The 19298-nt window shown below is 41.5% G+C and overlaps 1 protein-coding gene across 1 annotated transcript in view; it reads left to right on the forward strand.

Moving 5' to 3' along the window:
* The first annotated feature begins 864 nt into the window (after positions 1-864).
* Positions 865-19298, forward strand: part of slco3a1 (solute carrier organic anion transporter family, member 3A1) — a 34731-nt gene continuing 16297 nt past the window's right edge. The window contains 3 exon segments of the mRNA XM_038705906.1: positions 865-1509; positions 6720-6921; positions 6924-7175. Coding sequence (XP_038561834.1) covers positions 1351-1509; positions 6720-6921; positions 6924-7175 — 613 coding nt within the window. The 5' untranslated portion in view covers positions 865-1350.

Here is a 19298-nt window from a genome sequence, read left to right on the forward strand (position 1 = left end):
TTGATGGCAGGTCTAATGCACACCCTCTCATGTCAAACAGGTTGAAATTATGTCAAGTTTCACCTAAACCACAGAACCAGACTTTTAAAAATGTTTTTCACTATAAATTCATACCCTAACAGTGTTATAGATACCTGTTTATGCAACTTTAGGCTGGCGTAGCCAAGCTAACTTAATGCTTTACACAACAAGTCACACAAGTGATTCTCCTATGTCATAATGTTTGACTCATAAAGAAAGACTTTTCATTTAATTTCGTTTCCAGGGTGTCAACCGGAGCAGGAACAGGCTAATGCAGTATTTCATGACTGAAGTATTATTGCAGCAGTGAAATGTTTGCTGGATAGTGCCCATCACAATGTCCTGGACCCCAAAGAGAAGCCATAAAATGGTTTATTTTTTCTGAACAACCTTCTAAAATCCAAAGATATTGAGTTTACAATGCATAAAACACAAGAAAGCTGCAAATTATTTCATTGGAGGAGCATGAACAAGAGAATGCTTGTCGTATTTCCTTGATAAATTACTTACCCGATTAATGGACTATTACAGTAGTTGCCAAATAGTTTTCTGTTGATTGACTGGTGGATTTATGGACTAGCCTCGGCTAGTTTCAGCTCTAAAATAATCCTCTATTGCAGCTCTGAGACTCCACAAAATTCCCAAACAGCACCACAGACATAATCCCTGTCAGAAAATGTGACTCACTTTACACTCGCTGTGAGGTACCACACACAGACGCGGGGCCCCACAGGACTACTGTAGTAGTGATTTTTCAAGTCAGAGGCAAGTTGAGCAGAATTGTGATGCAGCTGCACAGCGCCCCTAGGGCCGTGCGTGTGCTTACAGAGGAGGAGAGTAGTAGAGATAGAGAGGCGGGAGCGCAGACACAACGGAGCGGAGCAGTCATTGTGCGTGAAGGACCATTACAGTCCGGAGCAGCAGGAGTTAGAGGAGGAAAAGAAGAAGGAGAAGAAGTCTGTCACCAGAGACTTAAGCTGAAACCCACACAAAACCCGCGACGGAAGCATGCGCACCCGTGTTTCACTTGTGCCTTTGCAAACACCTTCACGGAGTTCACATGTTCTTGCGCGTCGACAAGGAGGCAATGTTTAGGCGCAGAACACCGGCAGAGCCCCGCGGAGTTTGGATGTGTGTTTCTTAGCTTTCCAGATGTATGAAGAGAAATCACTAAAACAGCGACAGGGAGCACCGCGAATGTAGTCTTCGCGAAAACCGAAACACTGCACCAGCCAGTGTCTTCCTGCGGTCATCATCGTGTGAGTGTGCGTGTTTGTGTGTGTGTGTTTCGGTCTCTCGCAGTGCCGTGTGCGGGGAATTAAGGAGAGGATGCAGGTGAAGAAGCACCGGGACTCTGACCGGAGCGGCGTTGACATGCTGGAGGGAGACGGCCTCCGCAAAAACTCCTCATGCTTCTCAAATATCAAGATATTTTTGATATCGGAATGCGCCCTCATGTTGGCACAGGGCACCGTCGGAGCATACCTGGTGAGTTAGTGCAACACAACACGAGCTCATGCAGGACTCACACACTGTGAACTGAGAACTGCACTGTGAACTGCATTTTGGTGGTTTTACTGTTTTTACATGCATGGGACTAAATAACGAGCAGCAGGGGTAAGACAGGCCACAAAAATCTATCTCCTGTAAAGTACAGCCTGCAGGACAGATTTCAAATGTTGCTTGTTTGTTATAGTTGTGGGAAAATATCCTGTTGCTTGTTTACTATTATGTCTAACTATTCAAATCCTATTTTAATCATCCAATGCAACCACAGGGGGACCTTAAAGCTCTGGTTAGTAGTAATGATAATAGTCTTATCTGTTAAGGAAAGCAGCAATTGGCTGTTTTTTTTTGCCCTCCCATCCCTCTTATTTAGTTACTGAACCTTTCACTTTTACTATCACAGGCACTGTTAACAAATCAGATCAGTATATAGGCTATAAAAAAGGTTCCATGCATGACGTCTTACACAACCTCAAAAAGTGTATGATGTGTTGCAGTGAATTTGTGGGACAAAGCTCTCAGAAGTGCTCCAGAATGTTCCTCAAAGCGTCCCAGAGGAGCTCCACAGCCTCAGGCAACCGCTGAACATTTAGTTTTGACATTAGCAATGTGCATTCTCCAGCAATCACACTGTTTCTTTAGCTCAGTCGCAATTAATAGACTAAACCCCCAAATGCCTTGGCCATATTTGGAGTGGAACATCTTATCTGCTCTGTTAGTGGACCTGCTGAGCATCAGGCATCCTGCAGCTCAGAGCAGCGACAGAGCAGAGTCCGTTACTGACGAAAGTCTTCCTCTTTATTATCTATTTTTGGTATAAAAAAAAACAGACAATGCAGTTGTTCTGCTTTTGTTTTTATGGCACATCAGTTTGGACAGCTGTCCACACACTAAACCTTCAGGTGATGTTTGGAATCAGTTACTTGCACAAACACATGAGGCTTTCTGCCCTGCTTCTGTTTCATCAACACACCAGAGCTCATTTACAGGGGCAGGACATTTGGTGCCAGTGAGGATCTGGTGAACTGGTGTTGACCTGCATGAGCTACTTTCTCTGATTGGATGACAGGACTAAAGAGCGTTTGCTGGCATTGAAGGTGCAGAACTCAACTATCATGGTCCCCTTGCTTTCTGTGAGCCGCTTACAGTAGAAGACACTTCATGCTTGGTGTCCCGCCTTAACAGCCTGGCTGCAAGTGAACCGAAAGTCAACCCACACCTAGGCAAATACCACAGACATACAGATTTGAGTATGATTTCTTTGTCCCCTAATTTATTTTGGGGTTTTATCAGTTCTCAGAAATTCCCTTTGCTATTTTTACAGTTTTTGTGTAAGTGATAGGAGTGATATAATGACCTATTGTTAACAAAAATTTAAGTCAAACGTAAATAATTTCATTATTACGGCTGTTTTCAGCAGTTGGTTACTTGGTCCAATGGACAGAAGGGCTGCCTGCAACTAATGGTTTTTTACATTATTGGTTAATCTGACCATTATTTCCATTAATTGTTTTGTCTAGAAATGAAAAAAAAAAATAATGACAATGCCAGCCTCTACTTCCCAGAGTCCAATGTGATGTCTTCAAGTGTCTTTTATGTCTGACCTGAAGTCTAAAACTCAGAGGTGCTCAGTTTACTGTGATATATGATATATTGTAGCTTCTGTGTATGCAGCACCTGAGGGTCTAAGCTCTGTTGGTTGTAGTAACACCTCCCTAATAAGAACCAAATCTGACGCTTCAGAGCTTGAGCTGCAAAGTGTAACCAACATGTGAACCTGAACTGTGTTCGTCTCAGCTGAGTAAACCTGTCAAACTGTGGTTGTGAGTGTTGGAAGGAAGGTATGACGGAAAGGCAAGAGCAGTCACCCCACCCAGATTCAAACCCGGGTCTACAGGGTACCAAACATGCAACTTGACCGCCAAGCCAAAGAGCCAGGCTCGTTGGTATGGCAGTCACAGCACATACTCAACCGTAGTTACGGTGGTCCGTCACAGAAGGAAAAGCCCAAATTATTCAACAGAATATTTTCAAACTGTATTAAATATCATCATTAAAAGCTGTGTTAAAATAAAATGCATGTATTTGTTCAGATGTCGCTTTTTTCCCTCATTTAATTTATTAATTTATTGAATTTAAGATGAGATGTCAAATTATTCAGTTTTATTTCAGGTTAAAATACAGATATAAACAAAAACATACATCACCCAGGTAATTTATTGTTGGTGTGACAGTCTTGGGTCTTTTTCATTAAATTGAGTGCAGGTGTAGCCATTAACAGAGTAGCTGACGTCAGGTGCCCTCGAGAAAGTGTTAAAAGTTAAAAAAACCCTTTTAAATACAAACAGTCCGCAATTTGGTATAAATGATCAATAAATAGGTAGTTTAAAAAAAATCTGCAGCATGTGGGACATTTTTCTGGCACACACATGCATGAACAAAAACAAAACAAATCTGTGAACTTTGCTCATGTGCTCAAAAAATAAGAATAGAAGTAGTATGACATATGCTATATACAGATGGCTAATAGGCTACTAGATGTAGCTACTTTCAGACATCAATCAAACAAGTCTTTAAAATAGCTTATTCAGAGCAGTTAAAGTACCTTTAGACAACCTCCAGTAGGTTACACCCCATAAAACCGAGAGGGAATGATTCGAAATAGCTGAGGTTTCAGTTAGAAACAGCTGCTGTGCCTTCATAAATAGCACTATTTCAGCACTTTCACGTCACTGCTAAACCTTAATGTGCCGAATGTGAATGTCAGCATTGAGCTGCTTTTTTCCCTGCTGGCTGATAATACAGACGCTGTCAGTACATCCTGGGGGAAAAGAAAGTCTGTGGAAGTTGGGATTCCTTGTGCTCAGACAAGACTCGTTCTTCTTTTAGGTGATGGGATGTCACACAGCGTGACGAGGTTTGTTTTGTTGCCATGCAACTGACAAACATTTCCACAGTCTGAGAAAATGTGGCTGAGACCACTGACCAGTACGCCATCCACTCGATTTTTCCGATATTATTCTGGGTTTAATCCTCCTGGAAGGTTGCCTGTTTGAGTCCGAGTGGAAGTGGACAAACATGTTGAACCTGGCTTAATTCACCCAGAGTGTTTCCACTGCTGAGCCGAGAGCAGAAGCTGTCACGCAGCTCGCTCAGGCGAGGGATGGGTTTGCATTGGATGATGGCTTTGCTCGCTCTGCTGTACTTTCTTGCAGTGTTACTGACTGTGTAGAGCTAAATCTACAGCGTCAACAGGTTGTTGATCTGTAAAAACTGAATGAGACAACGTTGTGATTATGTCCCGGCCAGGCACAGCTAGCCAGGCGAAAATGCAGCCCGTCCAGTATGTTTGTATTTGTGGGAAAGAGTCACCCAAGGGGCAGAGAGGTTATGAGTCATGCTTAAGTTTTCTTTTCCGCTCAACTCACCAAAGGACTGTGGCACGAACAACTCCCAACAATCATCCTCCCCATGCTTTGATGTGTAGTGAAGGAGTCGCTGCAGTTGTGTTCAGAGCAGCTGCAAGAACAACCTGCTGTCAGTTCTGCTTCCTAAAAAGCCACAGAGGACGGCTTTGTTTAGAAATTGTAATGACAAAGCAAACAGGCTATTAAGTGTTAGTTTTTGCAGGGAAGGACAATTTTCTCTACTGCTCGATATCTTGTCTCAAGGGACAGAGTATAGAGAACAGTGGTAAAAGCAAAGGGTGTAATCAGGTTGACAGATGTTTGGACAGCATTTTTAGAAACAGATCCTAATTTAATAATTTAATCACAGCTGTAACAGATACTTAAGGGTACTTCTCTCCTTCATTATAGAAAAAAAAAGTCAGCTAGCAAAAACATAAAACAACTGTCCTGTTCATTATGCATATCTACATATTTTGTATATAGATATGTGTTATACTCTATATGGCTGTTTAAGAGACGAAGAAGACACTGGGAAGACAACATATATTCAAGAACATTGTGGTGCTCGATGATGTTTTAAATGTGGTTTTGAAAGCATGAACAGTGTTTTATCTACATTCTTCCAACAGAAGGACCTCTGTTACTAATGAGGTTTTATATGTAGGAAATTGCAATACTTGCTGCCAAATTAAAGGTTAAGTTCAAATGTAGTTGCATGAGAAAAAAGAGACTTTTGATTGTTGAATTTCTCATTTGGCCCCAGAACACTTCCTAGTTAAAACACATTCTGATACAATCCAAAGCAACTGTGTACATTAAATTGGTTTAATTAAGCATTTGATGGGAACATTTTCCAACAACAAAACCACAAGTTGATTCATCTGACAGCAAAATCACTATATTGAGAATGGGATGTTTGTGTTGGCAAAACCCTTTTGGCAAGGGCTCATTCAAAACTCTTTAACAGAGCCAGTAGGGAAATGGAAAATTGTGATGCCCTTTCAAGGACAGTTTGGGACCGATCTGAAAATAGCTTGAGAACTGTTTAAATGTGACAGCGTAGTTCACATGGCACAGAGAGACTGTTCCCACATATCACAAGCAACATCACGCATCCTAACACTGCAGATTCATCACAAAGTCTTTACTTTCAAACATCATGATGAACTTGGTGTCTAACAAAGTTCATGTACTCGATGCCTGAAAAGAGATATTGTCTTTACATTATTTAATTGCTGACCGCTGACGACTACAGTTAACAAACAAAAAACCAAACAACTGTTTGGCTGCGTTTGCTTCAGCTGGAAGTTACTGGTAGGCCCTGACTCTTGTGTGGAGGGCAGCTGGTGAAACAGAGAGAAGCTTGTGATGAGTAAATGTTGCTGTGCCCGGCTAATCAGAAACAGAGGCCTGTTTCCAGGGAGGAGCCACGGTGTGGAACATCTGAACAGCTTGGTAGTTAGTTTCCAAAGGAAAGTTGCAGTTTAAAACAGCAGGACTGATGATGAAAACACACATGATTTCTCCAAGAGCATGTCCAAAACCCCATGTACACCTGGTATTAATATGTGGTCTGTGTATTGGCCTTTGCATTTAGACCTGTTATTATCAAGTGTTATCTCCAAACTGCCCACATTATGATTGGATCTTAATCTTATGCCACAGATGGTGGGTGACATTAGATTCTCACATCCCTGGTTTTGTATTAATGCTAAATTTGTGCTTCATTCAGCATCATTCCCATGACTCTGGTTTGATTTGGTGTCCCACTTTTGTTTTCAGGTGAGTGTCCTGACCACCCTGGAGCGGCGGTTCAACCTGCAAAGTGCTGACGTAGGAGTGATAGCCAGCAGCTTCGAAATAGGCAACCTGGCACTGATCCTGTTTGTGAGCTACTTTGGGGCCAAAGCACATCGGCCCCGTCTGATCGGCTGCGGGGGCATTGTCATGGCGCTCGGTGCCCTTCTATCAGCTCTGCCTGAGTTTTAACAAATCAGTATGAGATAGGGGAAACGTGGAGGACTGACATGGGTCGGGATGTTTGCTCTAACACCAGCAGCGTGGACGCCCAGCTGTCTGAGGACACATTGTGCGCCAACAAGGCCAACACCAACATGATGTATCTGCTGCTGATTGGAGCCCAGGTCCTGCTGGGGATCGGAGCCACACCGGTGCAGCCCCTGGGGGTGTCCTATATTGATGATCACGTGAAGAAGAAAGACTCATCACTCTATATAGGTGAGTCGTATTCATAAAACTATAACAAAATGTGTTAAAAAATCCAGATTGTACCTAATATGTTGGGAAAACAAAGTAAAAGTCAAAAGTTACTGTTGAAGGAAGGTTTGAGAATCTTTGGCTGAATGAAATTACTCAACACATTACTGACAGAAACAGATAATTATCACACTGGGAATTAAAAATCTACCTGCTGCAGCACACTGAAGGCAACTAAAACTGGTGCAGCAGAAAGTCAACCATGAACGTGTTTGTTCATCGCCATCAGCTGCGATGTTTGCATAGTTTGAGTCAACACAGGATGTACGTGCACTCTTCTGCCACACATCATTTCCCTTTGTTCCAAACACAGGCCATTTCATTTGTGGCCAGGTGAGCAGATCTTGGAGCTTTTTTAATCTCCATAACAGCAGTTTCAGCGGCAAAGAGGCCAGATATGGGTTAAATGTCTCTTCTTTGTTAAATCCCCTCTCAAAGGCAAGATGCTGCTGATGTGGCTGTTTGAGGTTTAAAGGTACATTCAAAGTGCTTTCTGCGCAAAGTGGTGAATGTACAATGGCTGTTTAGGGATATGTATTTGCTGTGATATGTATATTTTGCTATTTTGGTATACAGAAGGTAACTTTAGTACTTGCAGGGATTTTCACTTCTGTAGCATTTTTTTTGTGAACTCATGCCAAAAAATTTACAGGAATAACTGCCCAGTGACATATGTTACTGTAGTAATAAACATTTATTCCACATATAGAAAACCAGTAGATGTTAAAGGAAGTTTGAGATCTTGGGAGATATACTTATTCCCATTTTTGTAGAGAGATTGATGCTACTCTCATGTGTATATGGTAAATATGTAGCTGGAGCAAGCAGTCTTTTAGCTTAGCTTAGCTTAGCACAAAGACTGGACAAAGTAGGAAACAACTAGCATGGCTCTGTCTAAAGCTACTAATATAATGTGTTTAATCCATACAAATTTTACGGGGCTTCAGGTGCTGGACTATTTCTTTGCCCGGATCAGTCTTTATGCTAAGCTAAGCTAACTGGCTGCTGGCTACCTGCTACATATTTATCATACAGACATAAGGGTATGTAGGGTATCAGTCATCTCATCTAACTTTTGGCATGAAAACAAATATGTATTTTTTCCTAAAATTCAGACTGTTGCATTAAAGTTAAAACTTTCAGAGGCTGGTGTTACTACATGGTAAACAGTTTTGCTTTAATGTTGTTCGAACAGAGAAGTTACCCACGAACCACCGACACAAATCCATGCAATAGCATGTTTCCTTGTTTTGACGGGGACCTGCCTGTTTGTTGCCCAGACTTCCACATCGGCCTTTGATGGAGTAGATGAGATATGTCTGCGCAGTGGGTGCTGTTTGTTATCAGTGTGACGCAGAGACAATGAGGACCTGAATAGAGGATGAGTTCAGGCTGGCACTCACCCTTTTCTGATGCATTCACACAGCAGCACGGCTGCCTTTTGTCACCCAAATACAGATGTGACCTGCGAACAAAGGCAGCAGTGTGCGCAGTAATCTCAAGCCCAAAGCTGATTTTCTTAATTGCTGTTGTTTATTTGTCCTGAACATGAGGGTTTTTACAAAAAGCACCTCAAGCTTTATTTGGAACAATGAAGAGTCTGAAAAAGTACCACAAAAGGCTTTGACATTTACGTACCACCGTAGTGGCTTCTTACCAGTTTACGGTGGGAAGTGTTCTTTAAGTGATTGAAGTTTGGCAGGCGTGGAGGGGGGGATTGGGGGCTTGGTCCTGTCCTCCTCTGATAAGCTGCAAGGAGAGTTGGAGCAAAAACAAGCAGTGAGCACTGAGGAACAATGTGGTATTGAGTAGCTCTCAGCTGATCGTGCTAATCCTTCTGCTGCAGGCATGTCATGTGCCCCCAGCTGCATGAATGGAGTAGATTGTCTGCAATTCTGTGAGATTTCCTTTCACATACTGATTATGTATTTTGATTGTTCATCCGTTTACGTCAACAAGTTGCTACAGCAGTGACAAAGTTTTGTTTCGAAACACTCATTGACTAAGCATTGTATGTCAAATATTTGCTTATTTCCTGTAGGTTTTGCACAGGCTTTGGCTTTAGCTTAAGTCTTATACAGTATTTTATTTTTACGTCACTGTAAACACACCTGGGACTAAGTCCCACAACATCACAAGATTATCTAATTTAAGGTAAGATAAATGTCGCTTTGTTGTGGGATTTTATAAAGAGAAAAGTGAATCAATCCATCATCTAACTGGTTTTATTTTGTCTCTGTAGAGAGGTTTTGCAGAAGGTTTAAGGGGGAATTTTGGTGTGGTTTGAAAAAGTCGTTAGAGAGAAATTAGAATAGAAAACACCTTTCGAATCTGAGACCAGAAACTTGACACGTGTGTCTAGTAACAGCTCCAGACAGATGTGCCGAAATTGTGCTCTAATTTTCACACATATTAAGTAACAAAAGTGTTGAAACTTCTTCACGAGACAGGGTTTAAAGGAAAGTATTTAACTTCACTGCAGTACTTTAATTCACTTGGTGTGATATCACATTATTTTAAGTTCAGCTTAAGGTGAAAAACATCATAATACGTGACACAAAGTGTAAATGAAGCTACTTTTCTCTCCCCACAGCAACTGTACTTTGCAGCTGTTGTCGTAGCACATTTTCACCTAGTGATGTGTAATTGTTAAAATTAGAGCCTGGGCTAAATGGCCAGGTGAAAAATGTGTGCCTTTGGCAGAGGCAAGTCCCACCCTTTAAGAGTATGACGCTGTGGGGAGATCAGAGCCGAGAGGCCTGGAGAAGAGCCATAATTACAGAGTGAGGCAGGAATGCCAACCAGCCAGCCATGAGGTGGGTCTGTGTGGGCTGGGACGCACATGCATACCATATAGGCCTGTGAAAAACAACTCCTCCAGAGGCTCAGACTGTCTGTTTTCACTGTGTATACTGCAGCAGACACAGCTTACTGGTGTTTAAACAGCTGTAAAACACACTCAAGCAATGTCTCTGTCTGGTAAAGATATGTTTGCTGTCATTGTTAAGATTTTCTATGACTACACTGAAGTGGTACATGTTCCTCTTAAAAGGAAATACTTCAGTACTCTCAAGAACCCGGTTTAAATGCCATCACCACCACCATCAAACTCTAAAAGCATAACATAAACACATGTATTTCATGGGATTGTGTTGTTTTGGTTTGTTTCCTGAGTCTAGACGTAGGCACTCGTCTCTGGCCAAAGGAAATAAATGTGATTGGACAGATTGCGTCAACAGGATCTCTATTCCCACTGCTCTATGACCTTTCACTATCCATTGCTAATTCTGGCGCTTCCCACAGAGCCCCTGACTGCATAAATATACTGACCAGGACACACAGGGAAGGGTTTAGAGCTGATATCGTGTATCATATAGCACAAACTCCACCCAGCTGCCTCTCCAGGTTTCAGAAGCTTTTAAACAGCCTGCGATTTCTTCATTAAACTATAATGAACACTATGTAGTTCCTGTGGTACAGTACATAAATGGGGGAGACTGAAAGGATGACATTACTTAATTTATCAGTGTCATGCCTTTTTATGCAAAATCCCACAGATTTGGATTTGTGGACCTTTCTTGTTGCATAATATATATAAATAATTTTTCCAAAGCAGCTTCTTTTACTGGCAAAAGTGACACAGTCTCACTGAAGTTGTCAGAAAGTCTAAATTGCATGTTATTTCTGCTAAAGCATTCTTACTGTACGTGTTATGTAAGCTACATGTCCTGTGCTCACTACAGCCATGCCTTGCACGCTTTGTGAGACTGTGCTGAGGCGCTGTGTAGTGCTTCAAGCTAAATGCTAACATCAGCATGCTAACATACTCACCTCTTACATGCTGATTTTTAGCAGGTAATGTTTATCATCTTAGTTTAGCGTGTTAACATGGTAACATTTGCTAACACCAATAAACAGCCCAGGCTGATGGGAATGTCATTAATATTATGCAGGTTTTTGATCATAAACCAAAGGGCTGGACAAAGTCAAGGCGTTAGAGGAGAAGTCAGGGTATCACCAGTCATTAGGTTGTAGGCACTATTAATGTCAGTGCCAATTAAAGGGGTGGCTAATTGTGATTTCAGTTGGATTTTACAATTTCATGCACAAATGAGACAGCAGTCGCTGTAGCAACGCAACATCCGAGATGTATGAAGTACCTCTGGGTTTTATTGGAGAACACAAGTCTGTCAGAGTGACTGTAGCAGACGTGCTCTCTCTCTCTCTCTCTCTCTCTCGCTCACACAGCCAAACTTCCAAACTAGGAGTGACAGACTAGCTGTGGGGAAACCAAAGGTCCTTTTTTCCCGTTGTGGCCTTAGACAAGATAAGTGCTTGTACCTGGAAAGCAAAAGAAAAAAAAAGAAAAGCCTTTCATATCTCTGCTGCCGACCACTGGTTTGTATTTTAGCTCAGTCTTTAACCACAGCTACTGAGTATTTTTTGAAACCTATATATTCCAGCATTTTTCTGATAATGTATTTCATCATTTTGTGTTCACTTCAGCGCTGCAGGGATAAATTTAGCTTCAGGTTTGTTAGGAAAACCAATTGCAGTAGTTGCAGTGACAGAGGGATCCTCGAGAGACTTGTCAACATTCCTACTAAAATGCTCTGACTCCAAACAGTTGCTGCAGTAGGGCGTTTATATAAGCTACTTAAACTCAGCGTATGTTAATGTCATCTTGAAGGATTAGATTCTAAATGGGTTTTTCCGTCCCTGCCATAAGCTGCATGCTGAGTTTGCCTAGCAACACCAGTTTGTTTTATCTCAAGATGATAAACGGCGTTGCAGTAAACGTTCATCTGCCAGCCTCTACTCCTATGCATCACTGTAATGAACGTTGTGCACCATGTGTGACAGGATGCTCAACAGTGCTACGAGCTGAATGACCCAGACATTTATGCTGCAGGCCGGACGCAGCGGCTGCCTCCCTGCTCAGTTACTTTGGGCGGTTCCTAGAGGGTAGAGAGGGCACTGAACATCAGATTATCTCATATCCAACTGGTCAACAACATGCTGCTGCTCTCTCAAAGCTAATCAGCAAAGGAGTCAGAAAGGAACTGAGCTGACACAATGCTCAGCAGACTGCACACTTCACAGTTCATTGTGATTAGGGCTGCACCTAATGATTATTTTAAAAACTGATTAGTCTAACGATTATTTTTTCGATTAGTGAATTAATGTAACAACTAATTATTTGATTATTCTAAAGACAATTTTTTTTCACTTGAAACTACAAAAACTTGTCTCATTTACAATTAAGTATTTTATTCAGTCATCAACCTAAAAAAGACACAAAGCACATTAGAATAATGATCATAGAGCCATAGTTTAAAATTGGCTAATTTCCACATTACTGCTGTGTTATGATGATATTAACAATAATAATTGACCCAATTTGTCAAATGATCAGAAAAATACTGGACTTACACAGATTTATTTAAACACTGTATGTCAACCCTGAACTGGACTTCAAACTTAAAATGGTTATGACATAGATTTATTTCTTCACCTTGCGTTCTCAAACGAGCGCTCTGAGTGAACAAGTCATTATCGTTTTCCATTGTCCAATCAAATGACTCAGTTGTGGTGACGGAAGTTTACAGTTGCTTGGTTTGTCCGGAGACTAGGGCTGCAGCTAACGATGATTTTAGTATTCAAAGCTTCTATAGATTATTTCAGCGGTTCATCGATGTGTGGTTTAAGAAGTACTTTTGCTTGGCGGAGGCGGCGGCACACCCCTTACGCTCAAACAATGCCAGAGCGAGCGCCCTCCATTTGTCTATTTTATTAAAGCAGATGTTTTTAGCACAGACCTGTGAGTTGTGATCAAGTTTCTGCTAATATGACAGTTATTACTTAGCGGCAAACCAAAGATTACAGATCGCTGACGTTATAATCTTTGATTAGACTGACAGGACAGCTGATTTGGTAATTGCCTAGCAACATAAAAAAACACAGCACACTGCTCTTTCCAAATTCAACCAAAAAAGGCATTGCTGTGCACCTCCCGTTTTTGAACCTGCAAAACGCTTTCTGTCTGACCTTATTGTGTTATAAATCTTTTTTGTGCATGCAATAGGTTTGCAAAGTGAAAAAGTCCACACCAAACCTGTAACCTGTTTGAGTCACTTTGTAACATGCGTCATAATGCTCGCCTAGCAGCTGGTGTGGTACGTCTCGCTCCAGTCTAGGTTGCGAAACTGGTTCAGGAACATGTACAGCGGAACCGAAGCCCTGGATACTGGCTTGTCAGGACCCACCGTACTCTGCTTGATTGGCTAGTATACCTTAACTAGGTACTTTACTTCCAAACAAAGAATAGAATGGAAGAATAGAAGTGAGATTCTTAGCTTCTATATTAAGAGAAATGTGCAGCATGACAAAAATATGGTGTTTTTTGAAAATGAAACCATTCTGGTACAACCCCTAAATAAAATTATTGACCTGAAAATGAGCATAATATGACCACAAGAAATATTGATAAAATCAATTTAAGGGGCTACTGCTGACAGAAAATACTGATATATCAAGCTTGTGTGGCAAGAAAAAGTAAACAGAATTTGCTGACTTTGCTGTGGCTCAGGAGGTAGCGTTGGTTGCCACTAACCGGAAAATCGGCAGTTTGATTGCCTGGCTCCTCCAGTCTGTATGTTGAAGTGTCCCTGGTTAAGAAAGATAATTTCTGTTCTGATAAGGCACCTTAGCCTTTGCCATCAATGGGGGAATGTGACGTAGTGTAAAAACACCTTGAATGGTCAGAAGACTAGAAAGGCGCTATGTAATAGAATAATATAATACACAGACCGTTTGATAAGGGATCATTATGCTTCGATTTTGCTTTTGCTGGAAGTGTAAGTGCACAACAGTTGTACCCCTGTGATAAACCATTTCCAATTCATGGGTTTCCAGAGCACCACGTTTGTGGGCCTCAAATACTTCCAAACTTTAGATGGTCAAAGGCGATGTCTTTTAGCTGCAACTTTACATTTTTTAGGAGGGAATCACTTCAATGCAACGCGTCAACATGTATGCAAATTGACGTATTTTTTTAATCAATGAATCGTTTCAGCCATAATTGTGATTGATTAGTGACTGCCCGAACTTAAAGTTTCATTACATTTGAGCATAGGAATTTATTATCTGCTGTGCTTCCTTGAATCTAATGAGATCATCTCTCAGTCCTGCCTGGTGATGAGGCAAAACATACAGAGCAAATTTGTCCACTGTTATAATGTTTAGATTTTTTAATAGCCGCTGTTTTCAAATGACGAGATGATTGAAGAGTTGTTTGTTTACACGTTGCTCTGATGTGAATCGGATAGGGTGGGTGTGCAAAAGTATCTGATAGTGTTAAATGAACCTCAGAAGGGTGGGGACTTGGCACAAGGTTGATTTTTACATTTGTAGATTAATGTTGTGTGTCAGGCCGCGTAGTAGCCTCATAAGGATTCGTCATCTGGCTGCTCGTCTGGAGTGAATCACCTCCCCCAGTCAATCTGCTGTTTTTGTGGGATAGTATTGCTGTGACACTGTGATTATGCCCTATGCGTGTTTTGCTATACAGTCATGTCTGTTGGCTGTCTGGCTGGTTGGATCAAATGTAAACACCCAAGGGTTTCACTAAATCCCCTATTTTGTTTTGTTTTTGACAGCTTACATACAACATAGAGGGAAGCAGCTGAACATATCTGAACCGATTTTCATCTTAATTGTTCAATGAAGCAAAGATACAGAAGAACTAAGAAACATTAGTTTCAAGTTAGACTGAGGGTGAGGTTGCTAACCTTTCAGGCTAACCTAAGAGCAAAATCAAGACTGGTCTAACACTACTGACCGTTCAAAATTATTTTATAATAAATGTCTAGAATAACATTTTATGTTATTGTTTTTTTGGGTGCAGGTGATGTCTGTGACTCTATTTTCACTAAATGTAAGAGGGACTTACATTTAGTGAAAGTAGAGTCACAGAGGAAGAGGAATAATGACTTCACACCGCATATCAAGCTTAATGGAATGAAAAATTAGCAATACAAATGGTTGCTTTTTCAAACCAAACATTTACAATGACTATAAAAAACACACAGAAAAGTATTTACAATATTTACCACCACACACACACACACACACACACATTGACAATATTTACTTAATGTGCATATTTTCATGTTTCAGTTTTTCAACTGTCATGCCATGCTGCAAAACAGTTTCTGCATCACACTCCCTGCATTTGCACGGTGTGCGCTTTCGCTGGCCTTGGCTTTTGGCACCTCCTGCGACCCATGATGGCATTCCCGCAGGGGCCTGCTGCTACGGACATCAGCAATAGGCACAGGACGATGACCTGCTGAGACCTGCTGGAAACGTCCACTGTGTAGCCATTCCTTGAGTTTGAATCCCCACTTTGTGGGTTTTGCCTTCATGTCCTGCGTCATCCCAGTTTTAGCCTTGATACAGTAGTTTGGGAGAATTTTAATATGTTCTATTTTCCCTACTTTCTAACTAATGCCTTAGGACAGACATTGTTTATGTATTTGTGGTAATTTGGTGTAAAAGTTATATTAAACAGCAAAATTAGACCATCTTGGCAATAAACTAAGTTGGGCCGGGGGTGCCTTTTTCTTTGGGGTTTGGCCCATATTCTCAGACTCTGATCTATCAAAGATAAGCTCACCTTTACACAAGGAAGTAACTCTTAGACAGAGTACACCTTTACCAAGGGACAGTAAAGTTAATGACACAAATTTTTGTGCGCAGAAGCATTTTTTAGCCAAGATAGTCACATTTAGCTTAGCGCGAAGTGCACTATTGTGATATTGCAAACAAAGTTTTTGTAAAATAAATACTTACCGATGTTCAAATAGATCCCTATTATTTTGGTATTCCTCTTTATCATTGAAATCAAAGCCATCAGACTCTGAAACTCCTCTGTCATCCTCGTAGCAGCTCTCCAAAATCTGTGCAAGAACTTTGCTAATTGTGTACTTTCTTTTTCTCTCTCTTCTCCATTTTGACTAAGTGAAAACTACAGTGTTTTAATAACGACTCGGAGGGGAAGTCTTTTAAATTCAGACTTTCTGTACCATATTTCTATGCTGTGTTATCGCATAGATATTAATAGAAACATCAAGTGAATGCGCTGCCGCGTTCGGTGACCCCAGGGGGTTAAAGATCATTCGTAAAATTCCACATTTGATGGAGGACAACTTTTCCGGCCTGATGAACGTTTCATCCCTCAGCTGGACCATGAGGGAACAGAGATAGTGTGAGTTTGGAAGCCAGTAAATAGGTCAGACCTCGGTAGGAAATGGATCAATGTTGGATCACATATATGAGACCCCCAGGCCGTCTCACCAGACCCTGCAGAGCTGTATGTTGAAGTCTCTTACTGTTGCCATGAGCAATTTTCTTTTTTTCCCCCACTACCAGACTGCTATCTGCAACAGTGCAGCCTGAAAGGTGCTCCATGTGCCATCTTGTAGCATTGTGGCTAGTATTTTAGCCTAAAACATGCTTGTGGCACCTTTTCCTCTCCATCATGAGTCCCCGTGGCCTCAGTAAACCTCACCATGCCGCCCTGCAGCCTTCTCAAGGCAATCTGGGTCAGGCTCTGTCACTGCTGATTAAAAAGGGGATTTTTTTTGTTGTCATCCATTGGGGGTGGGGGGGGGGAGTGTGGGGATAAGAGGTGGGTGGAGACAGATCATAAACACAGCAGCATCCGCAAGCCATTACCCCAGAAACGGCTTCTTGTTAGGCTGTTTTATTTTTTGGGGGGTTGGGGGCTATTGGATTGAGATGCTCAGGCCTGCCTCTGCTCCTGCTGTGGAGGATGCAGCTGTCACTCTGCTCTGTCTGATCTTTAAACCACATGAAGTTAAAAAACAAAATGCACACACATAATGACCTGTTAAGTAAACATGTCTTTCTGAAAATTGAGCAGTTAAGTGCAAATCCTGACCTTGGACAACGACTTTGCTCAGGAAATACAGATTCATGTTGCACTCGTTGCCTTACCGCAAATCCCGACCCTCATTGATTGAGTGGTGTGTAAGTGGTTGCTCTCTGGTTTTCTAGGATTACTCAGGAGCATGTTCAGCACTTAATCCCCATATCACTGATTCTGAGTAAGGGATAACAGTGCCTAATTAAATGGACTCTGATCAATAGGTGGTCAGCAATAATAATTAACTGTTTGATTCAGTCAACTTTTATTTGCTGAATGTGTAAACCGAAGTGAGTCTGTTTCTTGCTGGCTTTACTCTGATCCAACCATCGTCTGCTCCATTTGATCACAATTGAGTTCTTCCTGCCACAATGCAGCTTGATTAACACTGACATACCTCAAATAGTTTGTTGTTGTATCATATGAATGCTCAGTTTTTGATTGCTTAATCTTAACAAAACCATCAGGTAGCAGGCGCTGTCATCTTCACCTGTTGAAATGGCAATCATCAGCTGTAACTGTTTATAGTCTGTCCAAAGTAGTTTGTTAGACATATGGACCACTCTTTAATTACAAATGGACTGCTTTTTCGAGGTTCAATAGTGAGTCCTCTCAGGGGAGACATGCCAGTGTCGGTTGTCAGAATCTCCCAGTTAATGCACATTGTCGAAGTAATTTAAGTAACCCTCAAAGAAGGTGTGCAAAAGTAAGTAGTAAGTTAATTCAGTGTCAGGTTATCTAATGTTGCTCATCTTATTTTCATGTTGGAGATACATGAACATTAATTTAGCTATCATTGAAAACTGTAGTGTTTATGCCTTAACAAAAAAACAGGTGACAGGTGACAACACCATCTGTCTAGTTTTTGTTTTGTTGAAGATAAACTTAATTAGATTAAATAAGGGATTTGAAAGGGTACAGATGTGATGAGTTGATGTGATAGTGATTCAGATTATAGAAACTGCTAATGAACATTAGACTACAGTTAATTGCATCAATTGGATTATTTTAGGGATTTGCTTAAAAATAAATCTTAATATCTTTATTCTGATTTCCAGTTATGACTCTTTTACCAGTGCAAGTTAGAAGCTACAACTTTTTTTTCTCCTTAAAACACCTCCCACATCCGGCCTTGCCCACTGATTCTCTTCCTCAGTTACAGCACAATCAGTTGTCCGTTTTAATTGCTGGCTGGCATGGTTTTGGACAGTCGTCCGCATATTGTGCGCCTGCTTCTCCCCTGTTCCTGGAGAAAAGGGGGGAAGCAGCCTGTTGGCATCTCTATCCTGATAATTAGGCCAAGCCACCTGCTGAAGAAGCTGTTACCAGCTGCTGTCGAAGAGTCCCAAACCTCCCTGTGCTTCCCGTCTTGAATAGAGCAGCTGCGGCTCTCCAGCACAGAGTACACGTATATGCTCTGGTCTTGTGCCCTTTCTCCTCCATGCCTTCATCCTACCACCCCATTGCCCAACAATGGAGACTGTGGGTGGCTCCGTCTCAGCTCCAAGAAAACATCTGAAGCAGGATTACAAACGGATCACTGTAGCAGGGCAGAATGACAAGGCTTTGGTCTGTTACATTAACTCCTACCCACCGTCTCTCCATCCTTCTCTCTGTCTGTCTCCCTCCCTCTCCCTTCTCTGCTGACCCGGTGTTCCCATAACTGGAGCTCTGGCCGAGCTTCCAGCATCACATCAGTGCCCTGTTTGAAAACAAGCCTGGGTCTGTTTATGTAATCTTATGACACCGAGAGACCATCATTATTATTGTAACAGCAGTCGACGCTTGCATTACTGTAACATTTGAAAATCACTAGCCTTGCACAGAAAAGCATTGATTCACAGAAACAGTAAATTAATAAGTTGATCATTATAATGACAGATCATTCCATTAATTAGGAGTGGGGATTTAAAGCAAACGGGACTTCTGTATGGGCAAATTAATACTGATGCCATTTAGGTTAACGAGAGCTTTTACCGCTTCCTGGAATAGTTGGAGTAATGACACAAGGTTAATTGGACTCAAAGATTAAGTTACTGCATGTCAGGTTAAAGTAGACCTACGAGGCAGAACAAGTATCTGATTACAGGCAGACAGAGCACATCGCAGAAGCACACAAGAAAGCATTCAGCACG

The sequence above is a fragment of the Micropterus salmoides genome, unplaced genomic scaffold, assembly GCF_014851395.1.
Source record: "Micropterus salmoides isolate LMB-PRFRI ecotype aquatic unplaced genomic scaffold, ASM1485139v1 Ms_hic_scaffold_8, whole genome shotgun sequence".
In the NCBI taxonomy this organism is placed as follows: Eukaryota; Metazoa; Chordata; class Actinopteri; order Centrarchiformes; family Centrarchidae; genus Micropterus; species Micropterus salmoides.